The following is a 23,425-nucleotide window of genomic DNA, read 5'->3' as shown; positions in this document are numbered from 1 at the left end:
AGCCCTGGGAAGGAGACCAGGATACCCCCTCCCTTTCCTGCTCCACCTGTGTAGCCTTCTCCCGGCTCAGAGCAGGAGCCTGTGGGGAGCGGGATCTGAGACCAACCCTCACTCACACCCTGGAGCAGTGCCAAAGGTCCCTGCAAGCAGCCAGGAGTTCCCCAGAGCCCCTGCTCCCCTGGCCATAGTCCCTCCAGCCCGCTTGCACCATGCACCATCTGTATGGTTGGTTTCCTTAACATTTTTTCCTTTAAATCAATTGGCTCACTTTTTTATCGTCATGCTGTACATTAGATCTTAGACTTACTCATCATACATGACTGCAACTCTATAATCTTTGACTAATATCTCCGCCTTTCCCCCCAACCCTGGTAACCACCATTCTTTTCTCTGCTTCTATGAGTTTGACTTTTTTGGATTCCCCATACCGGTGAGATGATACAGTATTTGTGTTTCTGTGTCTGGCTTACTTCCCTGAGCATAATGTCCTGTAAATTCATCCGTGTTGTCACACATGGAAGGGTTTCCCTTTTTTTTTTTTTTGGCTGCGCCATGTAGCATATAGAATCTTAGTTCCCTGACCAGGAATCAAATCTGGGCCCCTGCGATGCAAGTGCAGAGTCTTAACCACTGGATCGCCAGGGAAGTCCCTAGGCTGAATAATATTTCACTGTAATTTTCTTTAACCATTCATCCTTTGGTGGACACCTCGGTTGTTTCCATCCTTTGGCTATGGCAAATAGTGCTGCAGTGGACATGGGGGTGCAGATAGTTCTTGAGGTAGTGATTTCATTTCCTTTGGATGTATGCCCAGGAGTAGGATTGCTGGATCACATGGTAGCCCTATTTTAATTTTTTGAGGAAGCTCCATACTGTTTTCCACAGTGGCTGCACCAACTTATATCCCCACCAGCAGTGTGTGCGGGTTCCCTTTTTTTAATTGACTTTTTTTTAACTTAGCCTCATACTAAACAATAGTAACTACAAAGTCACAGCTGTGACACGCTTGTTCTATAACTTTTAATGCACGTTAAATTCTCTTTTTAAAAATATGTAACTATTAAAATTAAAAGTGTTCAACCCTGTACCACCTAAAGGGGCACCACCACCGACACATGCTCCTCGCTCGGGACATGAGCATCCAGGCCTCCTGCCGCCAACGGTCAGCCTGGCGGTGGGATCCCAGCTCCACCAGTCCTGCTGTCACCCTGCATGTCACTTTGCCTCTTGGGGCCTGGGTTCCTCATCTCTGCCATGGGACAGTGACCCTGCTCGACCCTGTGGTGTATAGTGCCTGACGTGTGTCCAGCGCAGGCCCGGATGGCCCCTTCCAGCCTCTTCTCCCTACGTGACTGATGGGAAGGGTGTGGGTGTGAATCAGCTCTAGGGCGACCCAGCTTCCCTCTCACCCTCCACCAGCTGCTCCCGCCCTGCCTTCTGCCAACACAGGACAGTGTCCCTGTGAGCCCAACCTCTCATGCCTCAGCTCAGGAAGCCTGCCAGACGCCCTGGCACCCTTCCCATCCGTCTGGCCAGCCGGACATGGATCGTCCGGCCTTGTGGTCTGGGGCCGTGGGCCAGTGCCCTGGCTGACCTGGCCAGCCTCAGCCCTGAAGCCACTTATCCCAAAGTGAGGGAAGAGGCTCCTGGGGTGGCTGCATTGTACATGCGGGCTTCTGCAGAAGGAACAAAGCCATGGGGTCGCCTCACCCGCCAGCCTCCAGATGTGGGAGAACTGAGTGGAGGCCCACTGTGCTCGTCTGTCCAGGGCCCTCTCAGGACCATGTCACTGTCCCAAGGGCATCTGGGGAGGCCAGAGTCACCTGGGGCCTGGTGAGCCATGTCCATGGTGGGAATATGGAGGACCAGCACCCAGAAGTGGCGGAACCCAGCCTGGGTGCCCTGGGAAGGTTCAAGGAGAGAGGTCAGCCTGCCCTCTTTTCAGGGCACACTGTGAGAGCGTGAAGGCTCAGGAATATCCAAGGGGTTCTCATGTCCCACATTCCTTGAAGGACACAAACACCTGATCCTTGGGCCCCTGGATGCTTTCACCGTCCTTGTGGGAGCCCCATCCAGGCCCCGCCCTGTGTGCCCACCGCTCTCCTCCATTGCCCTCCCCTTCCTTGCCCAGGGCCACAGCCTCCCTGTCCCTCTCAGGGCTTCTGTACCTCCAGAGCCCACAGCTAGGCATCCTCCTGCAGGAAGCTGGGGCTGGTGCCCCTGGAGACAGGCAGGTGGGCAGAGCCTGTGAGATGGCACCCAGGAGCCTGGCTGGACAGTCACCTCCCAGCGCTTCCATTTCCTGGCTGTGTGACCCCAGGAACCCACCTCTCCCTGCCTTGTTGCTTCATTTGTAAAGTGAGGACAGAGCCGTGTGCCTTGCAGCACTGCTGTGCATTAAATGAGCTCCTGTGTGCAAAGCACAGAGTGACTCCTGCTGGCACTAAAGCAGAGCTGGCGGGCAGAGAATGGAAAGGCCAGGACCTTAATGTGGAATTCACAAGTCAAGTGGGCATCACGGTGAAAGCCCATTTATAAGGGGTGGGTGATGGGGAAGGGAACAGCAGGGAAGCTGGGGCATTTGTTCATTCCTTAGATGCTTGTTGAGCGCCTGTGCCTTGCCCAGTCCTTGTGGGCATAGGCCTCCAGCAGTCAGGAATCAGATAGGTTCCTGCTCTCTGGACTGTCTGCCCAGGGCGGGGATGGGTGGTGGGTGGGGGGAGCCATCTGTACCCAGGCACCAGGAGGAGAGGCCCCCGCTGTGACCTCCCCTGGCTTTTTACCATCATTTTGGATGTGTTTCTGGGAGCCCAAGGCTGTTCTGAGCCCAGAAATAGGGGCCTCCGCTGAGGGGAGGGGGGATGTGCAGTGTGAAGATTCTCAAAGCAAAGCCTAATGACACATATAGCAGCGCTGTAGGGAGGTCGTAACGTGCAGATTCCTGGGGCTCAGGATGATTGAATCAGCATCTCCCAGGTGATTCTGATGTCCACTGCAGGATCAGAGCCTCTGAAGTGGGACAGATTGCCAGGGGACTTCACATGGAGGGGACAAGGGTGTTGAGGAGGATACTGATGTTTTGAGCCTGGTTTTTTCATGCCTGAAAAGAAACTCCTGCTCTTTACAAAAGCTGGGAATTAGCCATCTGGGTAATCCAAGGGCCCCCTTCAAACCACACCCATCTGCCAGTCCCTGGAGCTAAAAGTTGCCGTGCAGTTCAGAGGAACCAGCCTGGCCTGCCCTCCCTGTGCCGGGATGAAACAGGAAAGGGCTTGGGGAAGAAGAGGAGTGGGGAGGATGGTGGGAGGGAGCTGCCACTCCCCTGCACCCACTGAATGCTGGGCTTTCCTTGTGGGGTTGATCTCCTCGCCTGGACAACCTCAGGAGGAAGGCATCTGTTTCCCCCAAAAGAGCTGAGGAATCGGGCTAGGGCAGCGAGTGTGTGGTGAGGCAGATTGGAACTCAGGTCTGTGGGCCTCAAGACTCTGGGTTCTTTCTGAAGGTTGTGGGCTCCGGGGTAGTGTGCTCTGCTCTGTTCCCCAAACCAGATGCGGGGTGACTGCTGACCTCCTGCGCGTCACCTCAGCTCTATTTCCGGCCTACTCCAGACCTCCCCGGGTGATGCCCTCCCAGGTGACATGCGCCCCAGAAGGCTGTCACAGGATCAGTTTCCCTGGCTTTCTTCCCCTGGGATCAACTTCGGGAGAATTGATGGGTGGTTAGGTTAAATGATAATTTTTTAACAGGGAGTATATTCATAACTCACATGCAAATATAGAATGAATATCTGCCAAACACTGTACTTAAGTAATGAGAGAAGCAGTAAGATTATTACCACTGGTTCACAGGAGAATTCAAAGTACTGTACATATAAGGCAGAATGGTAAAATAAATTTACAGATAGATGCAAAACTGGCTGAAAACAATTTTGTATAAATTCTAGATAACTGATAGTCATGCAAATGCAAAGAAAGTGATAGATTGTGGATCCAAATGCCTTTGGACAGGAATTATTTGCATGGCCATCAGTTATCTACAATTTATCAAGATGCAAAATAGCTCAAAGACATGAAAGGCCGGAGACCCACAAAATCAGGTAACCCAGAAGACTGTGCTTAGGCAATGCCTAGTTTTGCCCTGAAGACTCCTGATAATCTTTTCATTTCAAAGCCTTTCAGTTATCAGAAGTGGGCCATAGATCTGGCTCTGAGCTTCCTAGCAGCCAAACAAAGCAAGAGGAAACAGCCTCAAATTCGGTGTCTTTGAGGACAGATATATACTAGTTCACCAAGAGTTCAGCTTTGCTTTACACTGAGACCATGTTCTCCTTTGGGGGTGGGGGTGAGGGCCTCATCAAGGGAGCCCACGTGGTGAAAGTGTTGCAAGAAGGGAGACCCCTTCCAGGGCCAGAGAGGGGGCTCTTGTCTAATACTCGGAAATGAATTATCTGAGGAGACACGCACTGACAAAGCAGGAGACTTTATTGGGAAGGGGCGTCCGGACAGAGAGCAGGAGGGTAAGAGAACCCACAAGGACGGCTCTGCCACGGGGCTCGCAGTCTCGGGTTTTATGGTGATTGGGTGGGTTTCCGGGTTGTCTCTGGCAATCATTCTGATATAGGGTCCTTTCCGATGGCGTGCGCATCTCTCAGCCAAGATGGACTCTGGTGAGGAGAATTCTGGGAGGTGGGCAGGACATGTGGACTGGCATTTTCTTTTGACCTTTCCCGTATTCTTCTGGTTAGTGGTGGCTTGTTAGTTCCCCGTTGTAAAATAACTCATGCAAATTGTTACTGTCTGCCTGGCCAGGGTGGGCAGTTACAATCTGTGTTTCCCCTAACAAAAGTAGCGTCCTCAACAGTATTCCTACCACAAATGCAGTGGTGCTTCCATAGCCAAGGCAGTGGTTCTCAAAGTGTGGTCCCAGACCAGCAACACCAGCCTCCCCTGGGAACTTGTTAAAAATGCAATTCTTAGGTTCTGTGGAGACTCTGGGGGTAGGTCCCAGCTATCTGTGTTTTAAGGAGAGTTCTGGATAATTCTGATACAAGCTGAAGTCTGAGTCATGGCACAAGGTTCTCAACCCCGCCATGACGATAGAATTACCTGGAAAGCTTTAACACCGTATCATGCCTGAGCACCATGCAAGATAAATGAAATCAGGATCCCTGGATGTAGCGCTTGGTAGGTATGTTTTTAAAGCTCCCCAGATGGTTGTACTGTGCAGCCAGGATAGAGGCTCGCTGCCATGGAGTCGCTGAATGTGAGCAGAGACCAGGAGATGTTCCATCTTCTGTTCTGGAGGAATCCAGCCCTGCCCTTGTGAGGCTTCCATGAGACAACGTGTGTTCACGTCTTTCTTCCTCCCTGTGTGTCTTCAACACCGAGCACTTACCACGTAGATGCCGAGGCCACGGCCCCAAAGACAACAGGCACATTAGACACCATGGTTCCTGGTCTCGGGAGTCAGCACCTAGTAGGGACAGCCAGCCATGTGTGCTGTGGATGGTGCCAGGGTGCCAGGGAAGCCCTGTGTCCATGCTGTGACCCCGTCTGACGCTGCTGTTCTCCTTGGCAGGCTGCCAGGGGCTATGGGACAACACAAGCTGCTGGCCCTCCTCTGCGCTGGGACAGACGGTGGAAGTGGCGTGCCCGAGGTTCCTCTGGATGCTTGTGGGCAGAAATGGTAACCGCTCAGCCCAGGGACCTGGCTGGGAGGCTGTGGGGTCACCCTTTGGGTGGGCCTGGGCCTGGAGGCATGAGGCTGAGGAGAGTTCCCTGGCGACAAGGAGTGAGTGGAAGGATGGGTGTGGTCCTTGTTGGGGATTGGAAGCCTTGCTTGGGGGGGTGTGGGGTCGGCTCAGTGGTCAGAGTGCCAACAAGCAAGGGGGCAGGGGGCCACGTACTGGGGAAGTGGTGGGGGAGGCCAGGCTTGCTTCTCTCTGCTCTGCACCCCCATTAAGGGGCTCCCCTCTTTCCTTCCATGTTTCTGCCCCCTTAGCACCCAGCGCTCCTGCTCCAGCCCTTGTGTCTGGGTCCCACCTGGCCCAGGCTGGCCTTCCAGGACACTTACTTCCTCTGCCCTCTCTGCCAGGCCTGCTGATGGACTCTACTCTCCCTGGAAGCTTCTGGTTTCCTGGGGGATCTCTCACCTGAGCAAAGCTGCAGTTTATAAGGATTTCCTTAATTTTGGTCAAGGAAGTGAGGAAGTCGTCTCAGACAGGGGACACTCAGGGACTAACACTAGCTAAAGCCCTGTCATGTGCCTGGCATTTTTACAGATGCGAGCTTGTTAAGTTGTCACAAAACTCCTGAAAACCACAGACCTTTTCCCTTCACTTGACCCAGTTAAAGAGTAAAAATAACAGGGTCCAAGAGTGGTTTAGCGGTTGGCCTCTGGTTCAGAGCCAGGAGGTGGAGAGAGGGGGCTGCAGTTCTTCTCTCCGCCACATGGTGTCGGTGTGAGGCTGCAGGGCCAGCCTGCCTGCACTTTTGCAGGGAGGCGCGGCCCCTCGGGTGCGATGCAGGGAATCCGGGGTGTGGTTAGGGGACAGGGGTGGGTGGGGGATCATCTGGGGCCCACTGTCCTCATACCTAGCTGCAGGCCCAGGGCATCGGCCAGCCTAGGAGCGTAGGTCAGGATCAGTCCAGATTCAGTTACTCACCCAGAACCATCCTCTCACTATCTCTTCCCTCCCCACGGACCCGCCTTGGTCTGGGGTCTGAAGGAAGGCTTCTCAATGGTGTTCCAAGGGTTCCAGGGCTACCCACCCCAAGCAAGGAAGGAGAGTCCAGTGAGGACAAACTGGTGCTTCAGACCCTTCCTTTTGAAAGAAGAAAAAAAAAAATAGAATAAATTCATTCTTTCTCAGGGCACCAACTACATGGGCCCAGATGGAATGAGTGTCTGTGTGACTGGGGAAACTGCAGGCTGGATTCTTCCCCAGACATTTGTCTGTCTGTTCCAGGGCCTGGAATACATTCCTTTGATTCTTAAAAGGGCTCTGGTCTTCCAGAGTTTCTTGTTAAAAAACATTCTTCCCAGGTGGGTCAGGCCTTAGCTTTCTTTCCCTTCTGTCTTGGTGGGGATGGGAGCCTTATAGCAGCAGAGATTCCTAACCTGACTAGGGCCCTGGAGAATTTTGAGAATCAAATAAAAGCTTTGGCCTGGCTCTTTCCCAGACTGTACTTATATATGTGCACAAAAGTGCTGACTGTACTTTTGTGGTGACCTGAACCTGAGTCAGAACCCCTTACCTATTAGGAATTAAACCCAGGGAAAGTGGGTGGGAGGAAGGGACTCCAGAGGGAGCCCAGCCCTTGTCTCCTCTGCTGTTTTAAGAGCCGTCTCAGCAGAGGGCTCTGCCTTGGTCGCTGCTCTGATTTGATACACCTAGCCTGTATCGTATGCAGCATCATCTTTGGAGTCCTGCGGGGTCCTTGAAGAGAGGCCCCTAGCCAGGCAACCCCGCCTCAGGGACACGTTGTCTGATAACCGCTTCTGGATTCCAGGGAGTTTGTGTGCTTTTAATTCAGCTTCTCATCCAACCAGCCTACATTTGACCACCATTCTTTCCTCTGACAACCTAGCTTGCTTGATTTAATTACAGAAACCTTCCACCCATCTAAATTCCAAGGCTCCAAGCCCCACCATTCCTGGTCTGTTTTAGAAAGGTCAAAAGCAGAAGGGAAGTAGCCCTGTGGCTCCTACTCTGTGTCTGGCAGCAGCCTGGGTGATGTCTGTGTGTGGTCCTGTTTCCTGCCCTGTCCTGCAGCGTGGCTGATTATTTCCATTTGGCACAGAGAAGTGATGCATCTAAGGGCACACGGCAACCAAGAGCCAGTGCTGGGTTTCAAACTCAGATCTGGCTGGTTCTAAACCTGTGCTCCAGGTCTCATGAGCTGTCGTAGACCTGGCACACCTAGAGCCCAAAGGCCATGGTCTCCTGCTAGAGCTGTCCCAGGGACCTCAGGGAGAGGGCCTTCTCCAGGCTGGAGGGCGGTAGTGACAGCCATGTCCAGTTCTGGGCCTTGATTTTCTCGTCTGTGAGATAGGCCAGCAGCACCTCCCTCAGCGGGGCGCCGTGAGGATGAGATCAGACTCAGTATGTTACCATAGTGGCTGGTTCTAGAAATGCCCACCATATTTCTCCAGCTCAGTGGAACCTGTTTGATCCTAAACCCTGAGACCCAGTAGCCCAGACCCTCGGGGCCTGTCAGAGAGGAACATTCCAGGCCCACCCAGCTGAAGTGGCTACGGGGCCCTGGACAGGATACTGATTAGAGCAAAAGGAGCAGCAGGGCTCTGGTGTACAGGGCTGGGGTCACCTCCTGTACCCCTGCAGCCTCCACAGCAGCCAGACCTGGGGGGCAAAACTTGGCCCCCTCGGCAGCCCAGAGTGGAGGATGCAGCTGGTCCTCTCAGTGCAAGTAGTGAAGCTCCCTGGATGGCTTTCCCACACTTCCTTCTTGGCTAGCAGCTTCTCTACCCCAGTCTTGGGGCTCCTGCTCTAAAATCTCCTCGTGGGCAAGCTCTTCCCTCTTCTCTTGTAGACACGCTTAGAGCTGGCCCTTCACCCTCGCCCCCTCATTTGCTTTTCTAGCTAGCCAGCAAGCCTGCAGATGTTTGACGAGCAAGGACTCTGGGAACGCCCTAGGAGCCCCCAGGAACTTGTGGTCCTCTGCCAGGGGAGCGATTGTCACCTCCATGAAGGGGTGCAGGCTGCAGCCTAGTGCTGGAGGTGTGGGGTGGTGAACCACGGAATGGGGGCGGGGCGCTGCAGTGATCTTGTGATTTATAATGCAGAGAAACACGCATCGTGGTTAAAGGACTAATCATTCCATCTGTAGGGGTGGCTGCCTGGAAGGTTTTAGCTCTGCTGGTTTTCAGATGTTGGGGAGCAGGGCCTGAAGTTAGTTATAAAATATAACTTATTAGTGCAGGAATAGGGCCAGGAGCCCGAGATAAGTTCGTTATGGGCATGGCTGGGTCCTCACCAACCAGGCGATTCTCTGGGGGACCCACCCATTAGATGGCCGCAGGGCCTGGGAGCAGGAAGAGCAGGAGTAAGGGGATTGTACAAAAGCCTGCAGCTAAAAGTATAGTCCTGAGCCCCAGGGTTCAAATCCCAGGTCCCCCATTTACTGTGGTGTGATCTTGAGCAAGTTATTTAATCACTGTGTGCCTCAGTTTCCCCAGCTGTAAAATGGGTGTACTATTTACATGTTACAATACATTTTTCTATAAAAGTAACAGTGCTGACCTCATAGTCTTGTTAGGATTAAATGAATTAATACCTATCACATGCTTAGAACAATGCCTGGCACACAGCAATAACCGTGTATTGTTATAGTAGAGCACGAAATTTTTTAATTGAGTAAACACACAGTCATTAGTGTGAGATCAGCATTGTTTAGTTCGAGGTGTATAACCTACTCTTCTTTTTTTTTAAATTTATTTATTTATTTATTGACTGTGTTGGGTCTTCGTTGCTGCACACGGGCTTTCTCTAGTTGCGGGGATCGGGGGCTACTCTTCATTGTGGTGCACGGGCTCCTCATTGCTGTGGCTTCTCTTGTTGTGGAGCACAGGCTCTAGGCGCATGGGCTTCAGTAGTTGCGGCAAACGGGCTCAATAGTTGTGGTTCACTGGCTCTAGAGCGCAGGCTCAATAGTTGTAGCGCATGGGCTTGGTTGCTCCGTGGCATGTGGGATCTTCCTGGAACAGGGATTGAACCCGTGTCCCCTGCACTGGCAGGATTCTTAACCACTGCGCCACCTAGGAAGTCCCTAACCTGCTGTTCTTAAGCACTGCATCCAGCTTTTCTTATCACAGGAGACACTGCTGTGCCTCCCAGCTTGAAGGTTCCCCGGGGGGCACCCATGTAATTGCGCGGTGACACTGGAAGTTCTGCTGGGCCTGGCTGTTTGGGGCCTGGGGCCTAGGACATGTGTCAGTCCCGTCTCTTGTTGTGAGCCTGGTGCCTAGCACTGTGGGGTGTGGGGGCTGTGGGGGAGGCAGCAGTGCCTGGAGGCTGGGAGGGGTATTGGTTCAGGGCCGGCGTAGTTTGTGGGTTGAGGTATCCAGGAACTTCGTGTCTGTCTCAGGCATGCACATCCCGGTCTTTGCCGCTCTAGGGCCATCTGCCTGCATACCCTTCCCACCACTTTTCCTGACTGACTCTTACAACGCCTTCAGGGGCCAGCTTGGCCAATTACAGCTGCCTGTGTGGTTCAGAGAAAGGGACAGGGTGACAGAAGGAAGCTCTGACTGCCCTTCTTTCTGGTCCCCATCGCTCACTGCAGGATGCTTGGCCCCCACAGGTTCCATGTTCCGGAACTGCACACAGGGCGGCTGGTCGGAAACCTTCCCCAGGCCTGACCTGGCCTGTGGGGTGAACGTGAATGACTCCTCCAACGAGAAGCGGGTACGTCTGTCATTGCCCTCCCTGCGGGGCAGAGGTGGCTGGGGGAGGACGGGGGAAGCTGACCCCTGGCTGTGCCTCTCAGTCCCACACCTTCCTTGCACTCCTGGGGGGCACCAGCCAGGAGGTGATGGTCCTGAGGCCTCAGCCACCTGCCGTTGGGACTGGGTTGGGCAGGCGTGAAACCCAACGAGCAGTGCCTGGGGCCAAATGCTTGGGACTGGGCTGTGAGTCTGAACCTGCCCTGTGACTTTGAGGGGGTGGGGAGACCTAACCTCTCTGTGCCTCAGTTTCTTCATCAGAGAAATGGGGTTAGTAATAGTCCTGACCTCACAGACTTGCCAAGAGAAACAGAGTGAACCCTTGGAAGTGCCAGGAAGGGCACCTGGCCGCAGCACCTGCTCACAGATGTCTTTCTCAGAGGAGCCTCGGGCTCAAGGCAGGAGAGCCTGGTGGCGGGCAGACCTAATTTGAGAGAGGACACTGGCGGTGTGGGCTCCCTGAATGAGCCGTTCCGTTCAGAGCCTTTCCCGAAGGAGACTGAGTGGGAGCCTGAGGTGGAAGATGGAGTTTCTTCTCTCCCAGGGCTTATCATCCAATTAGGGAAGACACATGAGGCCTTCAGATCTGAGGGGAGTAATTTAATAAAAATACGTGAGGTCTTGGAGGCCAGTGGATGGGCTCTGACCTCTGTAGATTACCATTTCTGACACTGACCTATATGAAGACAGGAGGCCTATGTGTATCACAGTTGTAAGGTCCATAAGATTAAGAGGGATCGTTTATATAATGGGTGGCAGGATGGAGGTTCAGAAGGATGCTTGGGCTGCAAGTGACAGAAATTTCTAGCTGGCTTCATAAGCTAATGTGGCTCACGTTACTAGGGACACAGAGAATGGGCATTAGGACCCTTTCATGAAACAGTGCCCAAAAGCCACCCAGGACCAGGTTCTTTCCATCTCTCCTCCGGCTAGCCTGGTGGGTTATCCTAAGACTGGCATGCCTCCTGTTGTCAGATGACTGCCATTGGTGACTGCAGCCGCAGACTCCCCAGGCCTGCTTGTCCAGGAGGAGGAACAGCCTGACTCTTCTTGCTAACAGCAAGAAAGCTTCTTACCCAAACAGCCAGCAAGTCTGTCCTCACATCTCACTGGCCCAGTGTGACTTGAGCCTGTCCACTCCAGACCATCCCTGCCAGAGAGATGGGGCATGTGCTTGGCTTGGACCAGTAGTTCTCAACTTTGGGGCCTCTGGACCCTTTTACACCCTTAGGAATTATTTTTTTTAAGCTCTTTATTGGAATATAATTGCTTTACACCTTTGTATCAGCTTATGAGGTACACCAAAGTGAATCAGCTGTATTTATACACATATCCCCATATTCCCTCCCTCCCGCGACTCCCCCCCACCCTCCCCTTCCTGGCCCTCTAAGGCATCACCCATCGTCGAATTGATCTCCCTTTGTTATATAGCAACTTCCCACTAGCTATCTATTTTACAGTTGGTAGTGTATATATGTCTATGCTACTCTCTCACTTCATCCCAGCTTCCCCTTCGCCCCTCGCCACCCCCCCAACCCCATGTCCTCCAGTCCATTCTCTGCATCTGCATCCTTATTCTTGTCCTGGCACTGGGTTCATCAGTACAATTTTTTTTTTCTTTTTTTTTTTAGATTCCGTATATATGAATTAGCATACAGTATTTGTTTTTCTCTTTCTGGCTTACTTCACTTTGTATGACAGACTCTAGGTCTATCCACCTCATTACATGTAGCTCCATTTCACCCCTTTTTATAGCTGAGTAATATTCCATTGTATATATATACCACATCTTCTTTATCCTTTCATTTGTTGATGGGCATTTAGGTTGCTTCCATGTCCTGGCTATTGTAAATAGTGCTGCAATAAACATTACGGTACATGTTTCTTTTTGGATTATGATTTTCTCTGGGTATATGCCCAGTAGTGGGATTACTGGATCATATGGTAGTTCTATTTGTAGTTTTTTAAGGAACCTCCAAATTGTTTTCCATAGTGGCTGTACCAACTCACACTCCCACCAACAGTGCAGGAGAGTTCCCTTTTCTCCACACCCTCTCCAACATTTGTGGTTTCCAGATTTTGTGATGATGGCCATTCTGATTGGTGTGAAGTGATACCTCATTGTGGCTTTGACTTGCGTTTCTCTAATGATTAGTGATGTGGAGCATCGTTTCATGTGTCTGTTGGCCATCCGTATGTCTTCTTTGGAGAAATGTCTGTTTAGGTCTTCCGCCCATTTGTGGATTGGGTTATTTGCTTTTTTGGTATTAAGCTGCATGAGCTGCTTGTATATTTTGGAGATTAATCCTTTGTCCATTGCTTCGTTGGCAAGTATTTTCTCCCATTCTGAGGGTTGCCTTTTAGTCTGGTTTATGGTTTCTTTCGCTGTGCAAAAGCTTTTAAGTTTCATGAGGTCCCATTTGTTTATTCTTGATTTTATTTCCATTATTCTAGGAGGTGGGTCAAAAAGGAATTTGCTTTGATGGATGTCATAGAGTGTTCTGCCTATGTTTTCCTCAAGGAGTTTTATAGTGTCTGGCCTTACATGTAGGTCTTTAATCCACTTTGAGTTTATTTTTGTGTTTGGCGTTAGGAAGTGTTCTAATTTCATTCTTTTACATGTTGCTGTCCAGTTTTCCCAACACGACTTATTGAAGAGGCTGTCTTTTTTCCATTGTATATTCTTGCCTCCTTTGTAAAAGATAAGGTGCCCGTATGTGTGTGGGTTTACCTCTGAGTTCTCTATTCTGTTCCATTGATCTTCCTTTCTGTTTTTGTGCCAGTACCATACTGTCTTGATCACTGTGGCCTTGTAGCATAGTTTGAAGTCAGGAAGCCTAATTCCACCAACTCCATCTTTCCTTCTCAAGATTGCTTTGGCTGTTTGCGGTCTTTTGCGTTTCCATGCAAATCGTAAGATTTCTTGTTCTAGTTCTGTGAAAAATGCCATTAGTAATTTGATAGGGATTGCGTTGAATCTGTAAATTGCTTTGGGTAGTACAGTCATTTTCACAATGTTGATTCTTCCAATCCAAGAACATGGTATGTCTCTCCATCTGTTTTTATCGTCTTTGATTTCTTTCATCAGTGTCTTATAGTTTTCTGCATACAGGTCTTTTGCCTCCTTAGGCAGGTTTATTCTTACGTATTTTATTCTTTTTGTTGTAATGGTAAATGGGAGCGTTTCCGTAAGTTCTCTTTCTGCTTTTTCATTGTTAGTGTATAGGAATGCAAGAGATTTCTGCGCATTAATTTTGTATCCTGCTACTTTACTAAATTCATTGGTTAGTGCTAGCAGTTTTCTGGTAGAGTCTTTAGAGTTTTCTATGTATAATATCATGTCATCTGCAAAGAGTGACAATTTTACTTCTTCTTTTCCAATTTGGATTCCTTTTATTTCATTTTCTTCTCTGATTGCTGTGGCTAGAACCTCCAAAACTATGTTGAATAATAATGGTGAGAGTGGACACCCTTGTCTTGTTCCTGTTCTTAGAGGGAATGCTTTCAGTTTTTCACCATTTATAACGATGTTGGCTTTTGGTTTCTCATATATGGCTTTTATTATGTTGAGGTAATTTCCTTCTATGCCCATTTTCTGGAGAGTTTTTATCATAAATGGATGTTGAATTTTGTCAAAAGCTTTTTCTGCATCTATTGAGATGATCATATGGTTTTTATCCTTCAATTTGTTGATATGATGTATCACATTGATTGATTTGCGTATATTGAAGAATCCTTGCATCCCAGGGATAAACCCCACTTGATTATGGTGTATGATTTTTTTAATGGGCTGTTGGATTCTGTTAGCTAGTATTTTGTTGAGGATTTTTGCATCTATATTCATCAGTGATATTGGTCTGTAATTTTCTGTTTTTGTGACATCTTTGCCTGGTTTTGATATCATGGTGATGGTGGCCTTGTAGAATGAGTTTGGGAGTGTTCCTCCTTCTGCTATATTTTGGGAGAGTTTGAGAAGGATAGGTGTTAGCTCTTCTCTAAATGTTTGATAGAATTTGCCTGTGAAGCCATCTGGCCCTGGGCTTTTGGTTGTTGGGAGATTTTTAATCACAGTCTCAATTTCAGTGCTTGTGATTGGTCTGTTCATATGTCCTATTTCTTCCTGGTTCAGTCTTGGAAGATTGTATTTTTCTAAGAATTTATCCATTTCTTCCAGGTTATCCAATTTATTGGCATATAGTTGCTTGTAGTAGTCTCTCATGATCTTTTGTATCTCTATGGTGTCAGTTGTTACTTCTCCTTTTTCATTTCTAATTCTGTTGGTTTGCATCTTCTCCCTTTTTTTTCCTGATGAGTCTGGCTAATGGTTTATCAGTTTTGTTTATCTTCTCAAAGAACCAGCTTTTAGTTTCATTAATCTTTGTTATTGTTTCCTTCATTTCTTTTTCATTTATTTCTGATCTGATCTTTATGATTCCTTTCCTTATGCTCACTTTGGGGTTTCTTTGTTTTTCTTTCTCTAATTGTTTTAGGTGTAAGGTTAGGTTGTTTATTCAATATTGTTCTTGTTTCTTAAGGTAGGACTGTATTGCTATAAACTCCCCTCTTAGAACTGCTTTTGCTGCATCCCATAGGTTTTGGGTTGTTGTGTTTTCATTGTCATTTGTTTCTAGGTATTTTTTGATTTCCTCTTTGACTTCTTTAGTGATTTCTTGGTTGTTTAATAGCGTATTGTTTAGCCTCCATGTGTTTGTATTTTTTGCATTTTTTTTCCTGTAATTGATATCTAGTCTCATGGCATTGTGGTCAGAGAAGATGCTTGATATGATTTCATTTTTCTTGAATTTACTGAGGCTTGATTTGTGACCCAAGATGTGATCTATCCTGGAAAATGTTCTGTGTGCACTTGAGAAGAAAGTGTATTCTGTCGTTTTTGGATGGAATGTCCTATAAATATCAATTAAGTCGAGATGGTCTAATGTGTCATTTAAAGCTTGGGTGTCCTTATTTATTTTCTGTTTGGATGATCTGTCCATTGATGTAAGTGGAGTGTTAAAGTCTCCTATTATTATTGTGTTACTGTCAATTTCCCCTTTTATGGCTGTTAGCATTTGCCTTATGTGTTGAGGTGCTCCTATGTTGGGTTCATAGATATTTACAATTGTTATACGTTTTTCTTGGATGGATCCCTTGATCATTATGTAGTTTCCTTCCTTGTCTCTTGTAATAGTCTTTAAGGTCCAATTTTTCTGATATGAGTATTGCTAGTCCAGCTTTCTTTTGACTTCCATTTGCATGGAATAGCTTTTTCCATCCCTTGACTTTCAGTCTATATGTATCCCTTGGTCTGAAGTGGGTTTCTTGTAGGCAGCATATAGAAGGGTCTTGTTTTTGTATCCATTCAGCCAGTCTGTGTCTTTTGGTTGGAGCATTTAATCCATTTACATTTAAGGTGATTATTGACATGCGTGTTCCTATTACCATTTTCTTAATTGTTTTGGGTTTGTTTTTTGTAGGTCTTTTCCTTCTCTTGTGTTTCCTACTTAGAGAAGTTCCTTTAGCAATTGTTGTAAGGCTGGTTTGGTGGTGCTGAATTCTCTTAACTTTTGCTTGTCTGGAAAGCTTTTGATTTCTCCATCGAATCTGAATGAGATTCTTGCTGGGTAGAATATTCTTGGCTGTAGGTTTTTCTCTCTCAGGACTTTCAGTATTTCCTGCCACTCCCTTCTGGCCTGCAGAGTTTGTGCAGAAAGATCAGCTGTTATCCTTATGGGTTTTCCCTTATATGTTATTTGTTGCTTTTCTCTTGCTGCTTTTAATATTTTTTGTGTGTGTTTAATTTTCGTTAGTTTGATTAATATGTGCCTCGGTGTATTTCTCCTTGGGTTTATTCTGTATGGGACTCTCTGCACTTCTTGCACTTGATTATTTCCTTTCCCATGTTGGGGAAGGTTTCCACTATAACTTCTTCAAATATTTTCTCAGACCCTTTCTTTTTCTCTTCTTCTTCTGGGACCCCTATGATTCAAATGTTGGTGCACTTAATATTGTCACCAAGGTCTCTGAGACTATCTTCCATTCTTTGTATTCTTTTTTCTCTTTCCTACTCTGTGGCAGTTATTTCCCCCATTCTATCTTCCAACTCACTTATTCGTTCTTCTGCCTCAGTTATTCTGCTGTTTATACCATCTAGAGTATTTTTAATTTCAGTTATTGTGTTGTTCATTACTGTTTGTTTGCTCTTTAGTTCTTCTGAGTCCTTATTAACTGTTTCTTGTATTTTCTGTATTTTGTTACTGAGATTTTGTATCATCTTTACTATCTTTACTCTGAATTCTTTTTCAGGCAATTTTCCTATTTCCTCTTCATTTTTTTGGTCTTGTGGGTTTTTTTCCTGCTCCTTTGCCTGCATGGTGTTTCTTTGTTTCCTCATAGTAGTCCAGACTTCAGAGGTTGTTTGTCCCAGTTATGTTGGGATCTTTGCAATCCTTTCTGGTGTCTGAGGTCGTTTGCTGGTGTTCAGCTGATTCTCTGTGGAAATTATTGTGTCTTTTGGTGTATTCTTGATTCATCTGTTCTCTTGGGTTTATTAATATTCTCCCAGCATTAATAGTCCACAGGCTGGAGCACCCACCCTTAGGAATTATTGAGGACCCTAAAGAGCTTTTGGTTTTGTGAGTTATACCTGTTAAAACCACATATAAGAACTATTGGCATATACTAATCAGCTGGGAAAGAATGGAGCCCAGGGACTTAACCATGATATTTATGGCTGGGCCGAAACTGCAAAGTGCCAGAAGAAGGAGCAGAGATTTAATAAAGATAAGTGCAAAGTTCTGGACTTAACTCAGAAAATTGTCTAAAAATGGTAAAAAGAAGACCTACTGAGTCTTCAGCTCACATAAAAAAAAAAAATAATAAAACCCCTAAGATTGGTGGAAGGATTTCCAGACCGTGTGATTCACTGGTCCCTAAATGCCAGTCCATGGATAAGCACAAACTTTGTCTTTTTTTTTTTTTTGAAATTTTTGGCTGTGTGGCTTGCGGAATCTTAGTTATCCTGCCAGGGACTGAACCCAGGCCCTCAGCAGTGAGAGTGCAGAGTCCTAACCACTGTACCACCAGGGAATTCCCACAAACTTTGTCTTTTATTCTGAACATTGATTTATCCTTTCTTAATGTTTAGATGTCTTTTTTTTTTTCCTCTTAATCAAATGATGGTGAAAGTATGTGTTTGTTGGTTTTCTTTTTGCAACTTCCTGGCTTGTCATATAGTAGTGCCAACATTGGACTCAGATTAGCAGAAAGACCAGGCAAAGCTGCCTCTTGGGTAAATAAAATGAAGTTTGCTTATCCTGAGCAGAGGTTAGCAAACTAGAGCCCTTGGGCCAAATCCAGCCCACCACCTGCTTTTGCAAGTAAAGTTTTATTGAAACACAACCACGCCCATTTGCACTGCAAGGGCAGAATTGAATAGTTGCAAAAGAGACCATATGGTACCCAAAGCCTAAAATGTTTACTGTCTGTCTCTTTATGGAAAACGTCTGCTCACCCCTGATGTAGAGGGTAGAGAGGGAAGGGGGCCCAGTCGAGACAGCAGAGAGATGGGCAGCTTGATTCAGGACAGACAGCAGCCCTCCTGGGGTGGGCAGGGGGCACACAGTTGCAGAGTTTGAGGGCTAGAGCACTGAGGTCACGTCTGGCTTCCTGGGAACAGGGACTTTTTTGGGTCAGATCTTAAAGACAAAGGCAGAGCTGGCCCGGGTGTCCTGTAGGTCACCCAGCAGACAATACCCAACCACAGGACAGCATGGGATGCTCAGCCTGGACCCTCCACACTTGTCATCCCGTACCTCCTCACACTGCCACAGGCTGACCCAATCTGCTCCTGACCCAGGGCTGCAGAACCAGGCGTCCCCAGGGTGAGACTGATGCCCTCAGCTGTGGGGCACATCCTGCATGTGGCAGGATCCTAGGTTGACACATTGGTCCTCTGATTTTTTGACATTTCACCGCTGTTTGAAGTCCCAAAGTCTAGGAACCGTTAATCCAATGCAACATACTGCCCTTTTGGCTCCTCCCTCATTCCTGAGAGGTGGCTCCTGGCTTCTGGAATTGCGGTCACCTCAATGGGGAGGCTCAGTGTCACATGGCGGCTAACTCCCCCCCCCCCACCCCCGCCAACCCTGCCACATTCACAGTTAAGTCTTACTTTTCTACATGTCAATCATTTTAATACTCTTCTTCCGTAAGTTTGTTTCCTTCAGGGTGTAGTGTACCCAGTTTTTAATTTACTCTTCAGATGGCACAGTCACCTTCCTCCAGAAACACTCCAGTTTATTAATGCTGCTCTTAAAATAACATGCCCAGAACCAGACTAAACACTCCAGACATTCCAGCGTGGCCTGCTGCTCCACAGCACTCCATTAATGTAACCGAGAAGACACCTAATTTTCCTAGCAGCTACCTCATACCTCATACTTCATACAGCAATCTGACTGCTGACTCAGATTGAATGGTGGATGAGGGTGGGAGTGGTAGAGGGTGGAAATGGGGGAAATTTTACATGTGTTGAGTGCTTTCTAAGTGCCAGGCATTGTCTAAATACTCTATCTGATACCCTATTTGTTCTTTCAAAAAGTCTGCACGGTAGATATTATCCCCATTTGGCAGATGCGGAATCTGAGGCTCAGAAAACTTAAGTAATTTGCCCAAGATCACACAGCTCGTGAGTAGTAACAATTCTGGGCTTGGAAGCCTTGTCTCTCGGCTCTGAAGCCTGTGTGTGTTCTCTCTGTATACACTTCTTTAACACCATGGAGCCTAGGCCACACATTTTCATATGCACAACTGTCAGGTTTCCACAATAGTATTCTTGTGACTGTGTTTTTTTGTTTTTTATTACCCTTTTCTTCTGGTTATAAAATAGTACTTACCCACTGAAGAAAAATGAAAAGTACAGAAAAACATGCAAATGAAAATAACGACTCTATCCACAAATTTATAATCCAGAGTTAACCGCTAATAATATCTAACATACCTCCTTACAATCTTGTTTCTATGCATGTATGAGATTGAACCACATGAGATGGCCAATATTCAGTCTTTTTCCATCTATAAAAAAGGGCAGTTTCATGCAATTCAACCTAACACTTTTTTACATAAAGCAGAAACTACACTGTACATGTAAAATTTGTATTCTGTCTTTTCACTTAACATTACGTTATGTCCTGACATATTTTAAAACTCTTGGTAAGCAGCATTTTAATGTAGCCTAAACTTAAAGTAATTTATATTTAAAAGAATTTAGTTAACTATTCTTCTGTTGTTGGACATTTACGTGTTTTTCATCAAAAATAGTTCTGTGATAAACATCTTTATATATAAATAAGCTTTTATATTTCTGATAATTCTTAGAATTAATTCCTAGAGGTAGAAGGGAGGTCAGAAGGATTGCATGTTTCAGAGGTTCTTGATACATGTTACTTTCCAGAGAGACTGAACCAATTTTCACTCCCACTATACCCTTACCTACATAGAATATTGGTACTTTTAAGTATTTGTTAATTTGGTTGGTAAAAGAAATGGTATGGCATTATTGCTTTTTATTTCCTTGATTCTTTTAGAGACTGTTGTACAATTTATTTTTTTGAACCTAAAAAATACAGGCCTTTACATTTATTTCTATACGTCACCTTATTCCATTATTCCATTCCATTGAGGTCTTCTTGAATCAAAGATAAGCCACTAGTGTAAAGTGGCTGCTGAACAAGTAAATAACTGCCTGGCTGCATTAATAGGAGTGCAGTGTATAGATGAGCAGAGGTGATGTTCCCACTGTACTTTTTCCTGGTCAGAGAATACATTTGGAGCTTTTCAGCTATCTGGATCTGAGTGCCTTGTTTAAGAAGGACATTCACAAACTGCAGCATATTAATTGAGAAAAATGGTGAAGGATTATGGAAAGAGGTTAAAGACACAAGGAATATTTAATGCTGAGACCATAAATGGGGGAGAGATGGGCAGAACGGCTGTATTCAGAAAGAACAGGCCTCTCTGTAGAATCTTTGTCACTCTTCTATAAGCAATGAAAATTTTATTTTTAAAATAATGATGGGCTCTAGGTACAAGACAAATTCAATTTATTTTCAGTGACTCCAGAAGCAGAAAAGGAACCAGTAGGTATAATTTAAAAGTAATACATTTTAGATTCACTTGAGAAAAAATTATCTAATACTTTGCACTGTTGAATACCAAGTGACTTCCTCAAAAAGCAGTGAGCACCTCATCCCTGGAGGTATTCATGCAAAGGCTTGAATTCAGGGTGATGGTCAGGGGCCCTGTGTATGAGGTAGAAGTTTGAACTGGCATTGGATGATCCCCAAGGTCTTTTCCCAAGCCAGGATGTCATGAGTCTATGAATTTGTGTCCTTGGGGTATGAACAGAATAGCGGTCAGAGTTGAAAGGGTTCAAATAGCCTGGATCAGGTACACTCTAAGGCAAAAAAGGGCAGATTCAGCCGGGTGGGCAGGTGGGGCTGACACAGGCCTCTCTCTCTGCAGTACGAGTACCTGCTGAAGCTGAAGGTTATGTACACCGTGGGCTACAGCTCCTCCCTGGTGATGCTCCTGGTTGCCCTCAGCATCCTCGGTGCCTTTCGGTAAGAACACACCGCCAGCTCTCCATCTTCCCAGGCTTCCCCAGGCACAGACTTCGGGTCTCTCTTAATTGCTCAGACCAGAGAGAAGAAGGTCTGGGTGGACCACTCTGTCCCCTCTTAATCTAAAGCTTACCTGTGGCAAAACACTGAAGTTTTTGTGACCTCATTCATTTCTTTATTCATTTGACATTTACTGAACATCACTAAGAACTTACTATACCAGTTGCTTTAAACGTATTGTTTCTAATTTTCACACAACGCTATGAGATAGGTACCGTCCCCATTTTACAGGTATATTAGCCAGACTCCTGGTTGCAAGAAACAGAAATCCACCTTAAAACACCTTAAGAAAAACAAAGATGACCTGATGCATGTAGTTGACAAGTTCAGGACATCTGGCTTTAGGTGTGGCTGGGTATAGGTGCTCAAAGGTATCAGCACAACTAGGACTGTCTCCTGCCATTTCTTTGCCCTGCATTGGCCTCAGGCAGGCTTTATGCGGGGGCGGCACAGACAGCCACCAGCAGCTGCAGAGGCACATTCTACCAGCTTAGCGACACCAGGGCAGAGAGACCCTCTTCTCCATTAGTTGCAATGAAAGTCCTGGGGGAATTCTCATCAGCGGCTTGGGTCAAGCGCCCAGCCCTAAGCCAATCACTGCAGCCAAATATGGAGCTCTGATTGGTCAGGTCTGTCATGAGGGTGGGGGTAGAGTCATCTCACCCAGAGCTGGAATGCGTTCCCCATAAGAAGGCCTGGTTCCTGAAGCGGAAGGAGGGGAACAGGTAACAGACAGCAAGGGGGAAACCTATGCTCTGGTTGGTGAAAGGCTTGCTCTAGGCCATGTAGCTAAGTGGCAGAGCCCGGTTCTGATTTCTCCCCACAGCCTGTGTACTTTCTATGCCACTTGCCCCCTTCCCCACCCCCTTCAAACAATTCTGGGAACTGGAGATGTTTGTCGGGGCAGAATATAATCTTACCCTTATAACCCCAGCATTTTTTTTTTTTTTCCCATTGCAGCATGAGGCAGAGCAGGCTGGGCACCTGAGCGCCTGTGTTCTCATTCAGGTTCTGCAAACAGGGAGATTCAGAGAGATGTCATGTCCAGGGCCTGGGTTTCCCTGGTACATGGTGGTGGGGATGGGGGTGCAGAGCCCCTGGGCCCCTCCGGCTCTGGCCCCTCCAGTCCTGCATTCTCTCTCTCCAGGAGGCTCCACTGCACCCGCAACTACATCCACATGCACCTCTTTGTGTCCTTCATCCTGCGTGCCCTGTCCAACTTCATCAAGGATGCCGTGCTCTTCTCGGACGATGTTGCGCACTGCGATGCCCACAGGGTAACACTGCCTGCATGGCCTGTGGTGTGGCCAGGCCCGCTTGCTCCCCACCCCCACCCACCATCACTGCTGAGGCTGCACTTAATGCCTCGAGTAAAGGGGACAGAGCTGGCGGGGGCGGGGGGTGGGGGGGCAGTTCTGGGAGTCCTTTGTCCCCCACGTGCACAGTCTGGGACCCAGATGAAAGCAGTTTGTCTAGAAGCCCATGGGGCTGCGGTTCAACTCTCAGTGTCCTGGAGCAGATTAGCCGCTCTGGGAACTAGACACATAGCAAGTCCCCTCCTTTCCCTGCTCCTGCCAAGTCCCAAATGGAGGCAGATGGCCAAGTCTAGAGAGGGTTGGGGTCATAGAAAGAAAAAGGTGAGCATGTGCTTGTATGTCTGCATACCCAGCTGTGCAGTGGAAGAATCGTTTTGTCAAATCTAACCCTCTTCCTCCTTCTGAACGTTCAGATGTGTCTTCATTCATTGCAGTATCACTCTGTGTATCAGTTGAGAATCCCTTTTGCTGTAAGTAACAGAAAACTGTACATCAGTGGCTTAAACAGGTGGGGGTGTTCCTCACAGAAGCGGCCCACAGATGGGTGACCCAGAGGTAGCCCAGTGGCTCTGCGTCACGATGGACATGGCCCTTTCCCTTTCTGCTATTCCGTTGTTGATCCCATGCTTTACACTCTATGTTAGCAACGTGGATGCTGCAACCCATGCCTCACATGCAGGCAAAAAGGAGAAAAGTCAAGGTTAAATATTTTTTCTCTTTGGGAGGCTTCGCCTTTTCACTTGGGAAAGAATGCTCTCCCCGAGACTACATGTACATCTCACTGGCTAGAACTGTGTCATGTGACCACATCTAACGGCAGAGGAAGCTGGGAGATTGAGTTTTTTATATCATAGTCTCCTAGCAGAGGCCAGCAAGGGAGAAGGGGCCTGGAAATCAAGATGATGTAGTCAGCCTGCCTGCCACTTCCTACCACTCACATCTGTAATTGCTTACAGATATGTTGTT

At 47.5% G+C, this 23,425-nt stretch overlaps 1 protein-coding gene across 2 annotated transcripts in view; it reads left to right on the top strand.

Annotated features, from left to right (window-relative positions):
• The window catches only part of SCTR (secretin receptor), a 72,275-nt gene that overhangs the window by 28,371 nt on the left and 20,479 nt on the right, over window positions 1-23,425 (top strand). For both annotated transcript variants that reach the window (XM_057745831.1, XM_057745830.1), the window contains exons 3-6: window positions 5,578-5,685; window positions 10,323-10,426; window positions 20,986-21,083; window positions 22,291-22,420. In XM_057745831.1, the coding sequence (XP_057601814.1) occupies window positions 5,578-5,685; window positions 10,323-10,426; window positions 20,986-21,083; window positions 22,291-22,420 (440 nt within the window). The remainder of the gene's footprint in view (window positions 1-5,577; window positions 5,686-10,322; window positions 10,427-20,985; window positions 21,084-22,290; window positions 22,421-23,425) is intronic.

The sequence above is a fragment of the Hippopotamus amphibius genome, chromosome 8 (genome assembly GCF_030028045.1).
Source record: "Hippopotamus amphibius kiboko isolate mHipAmp2 chromosome 8, mHipAmp2.hap2, whole genome shotgun sequence".
NCBI lineage: Eukaryota > Metazoa > Chordata > Mammalia > Artiodactyla > Hippopotamidae > Hippopotamus > Hippopotamus amphibius.
The sequence above is the reverse complement of the archived record's forward strand: the minus strand, read 5'-3'. Positions and strand labels throughout refer to the sequence as shown.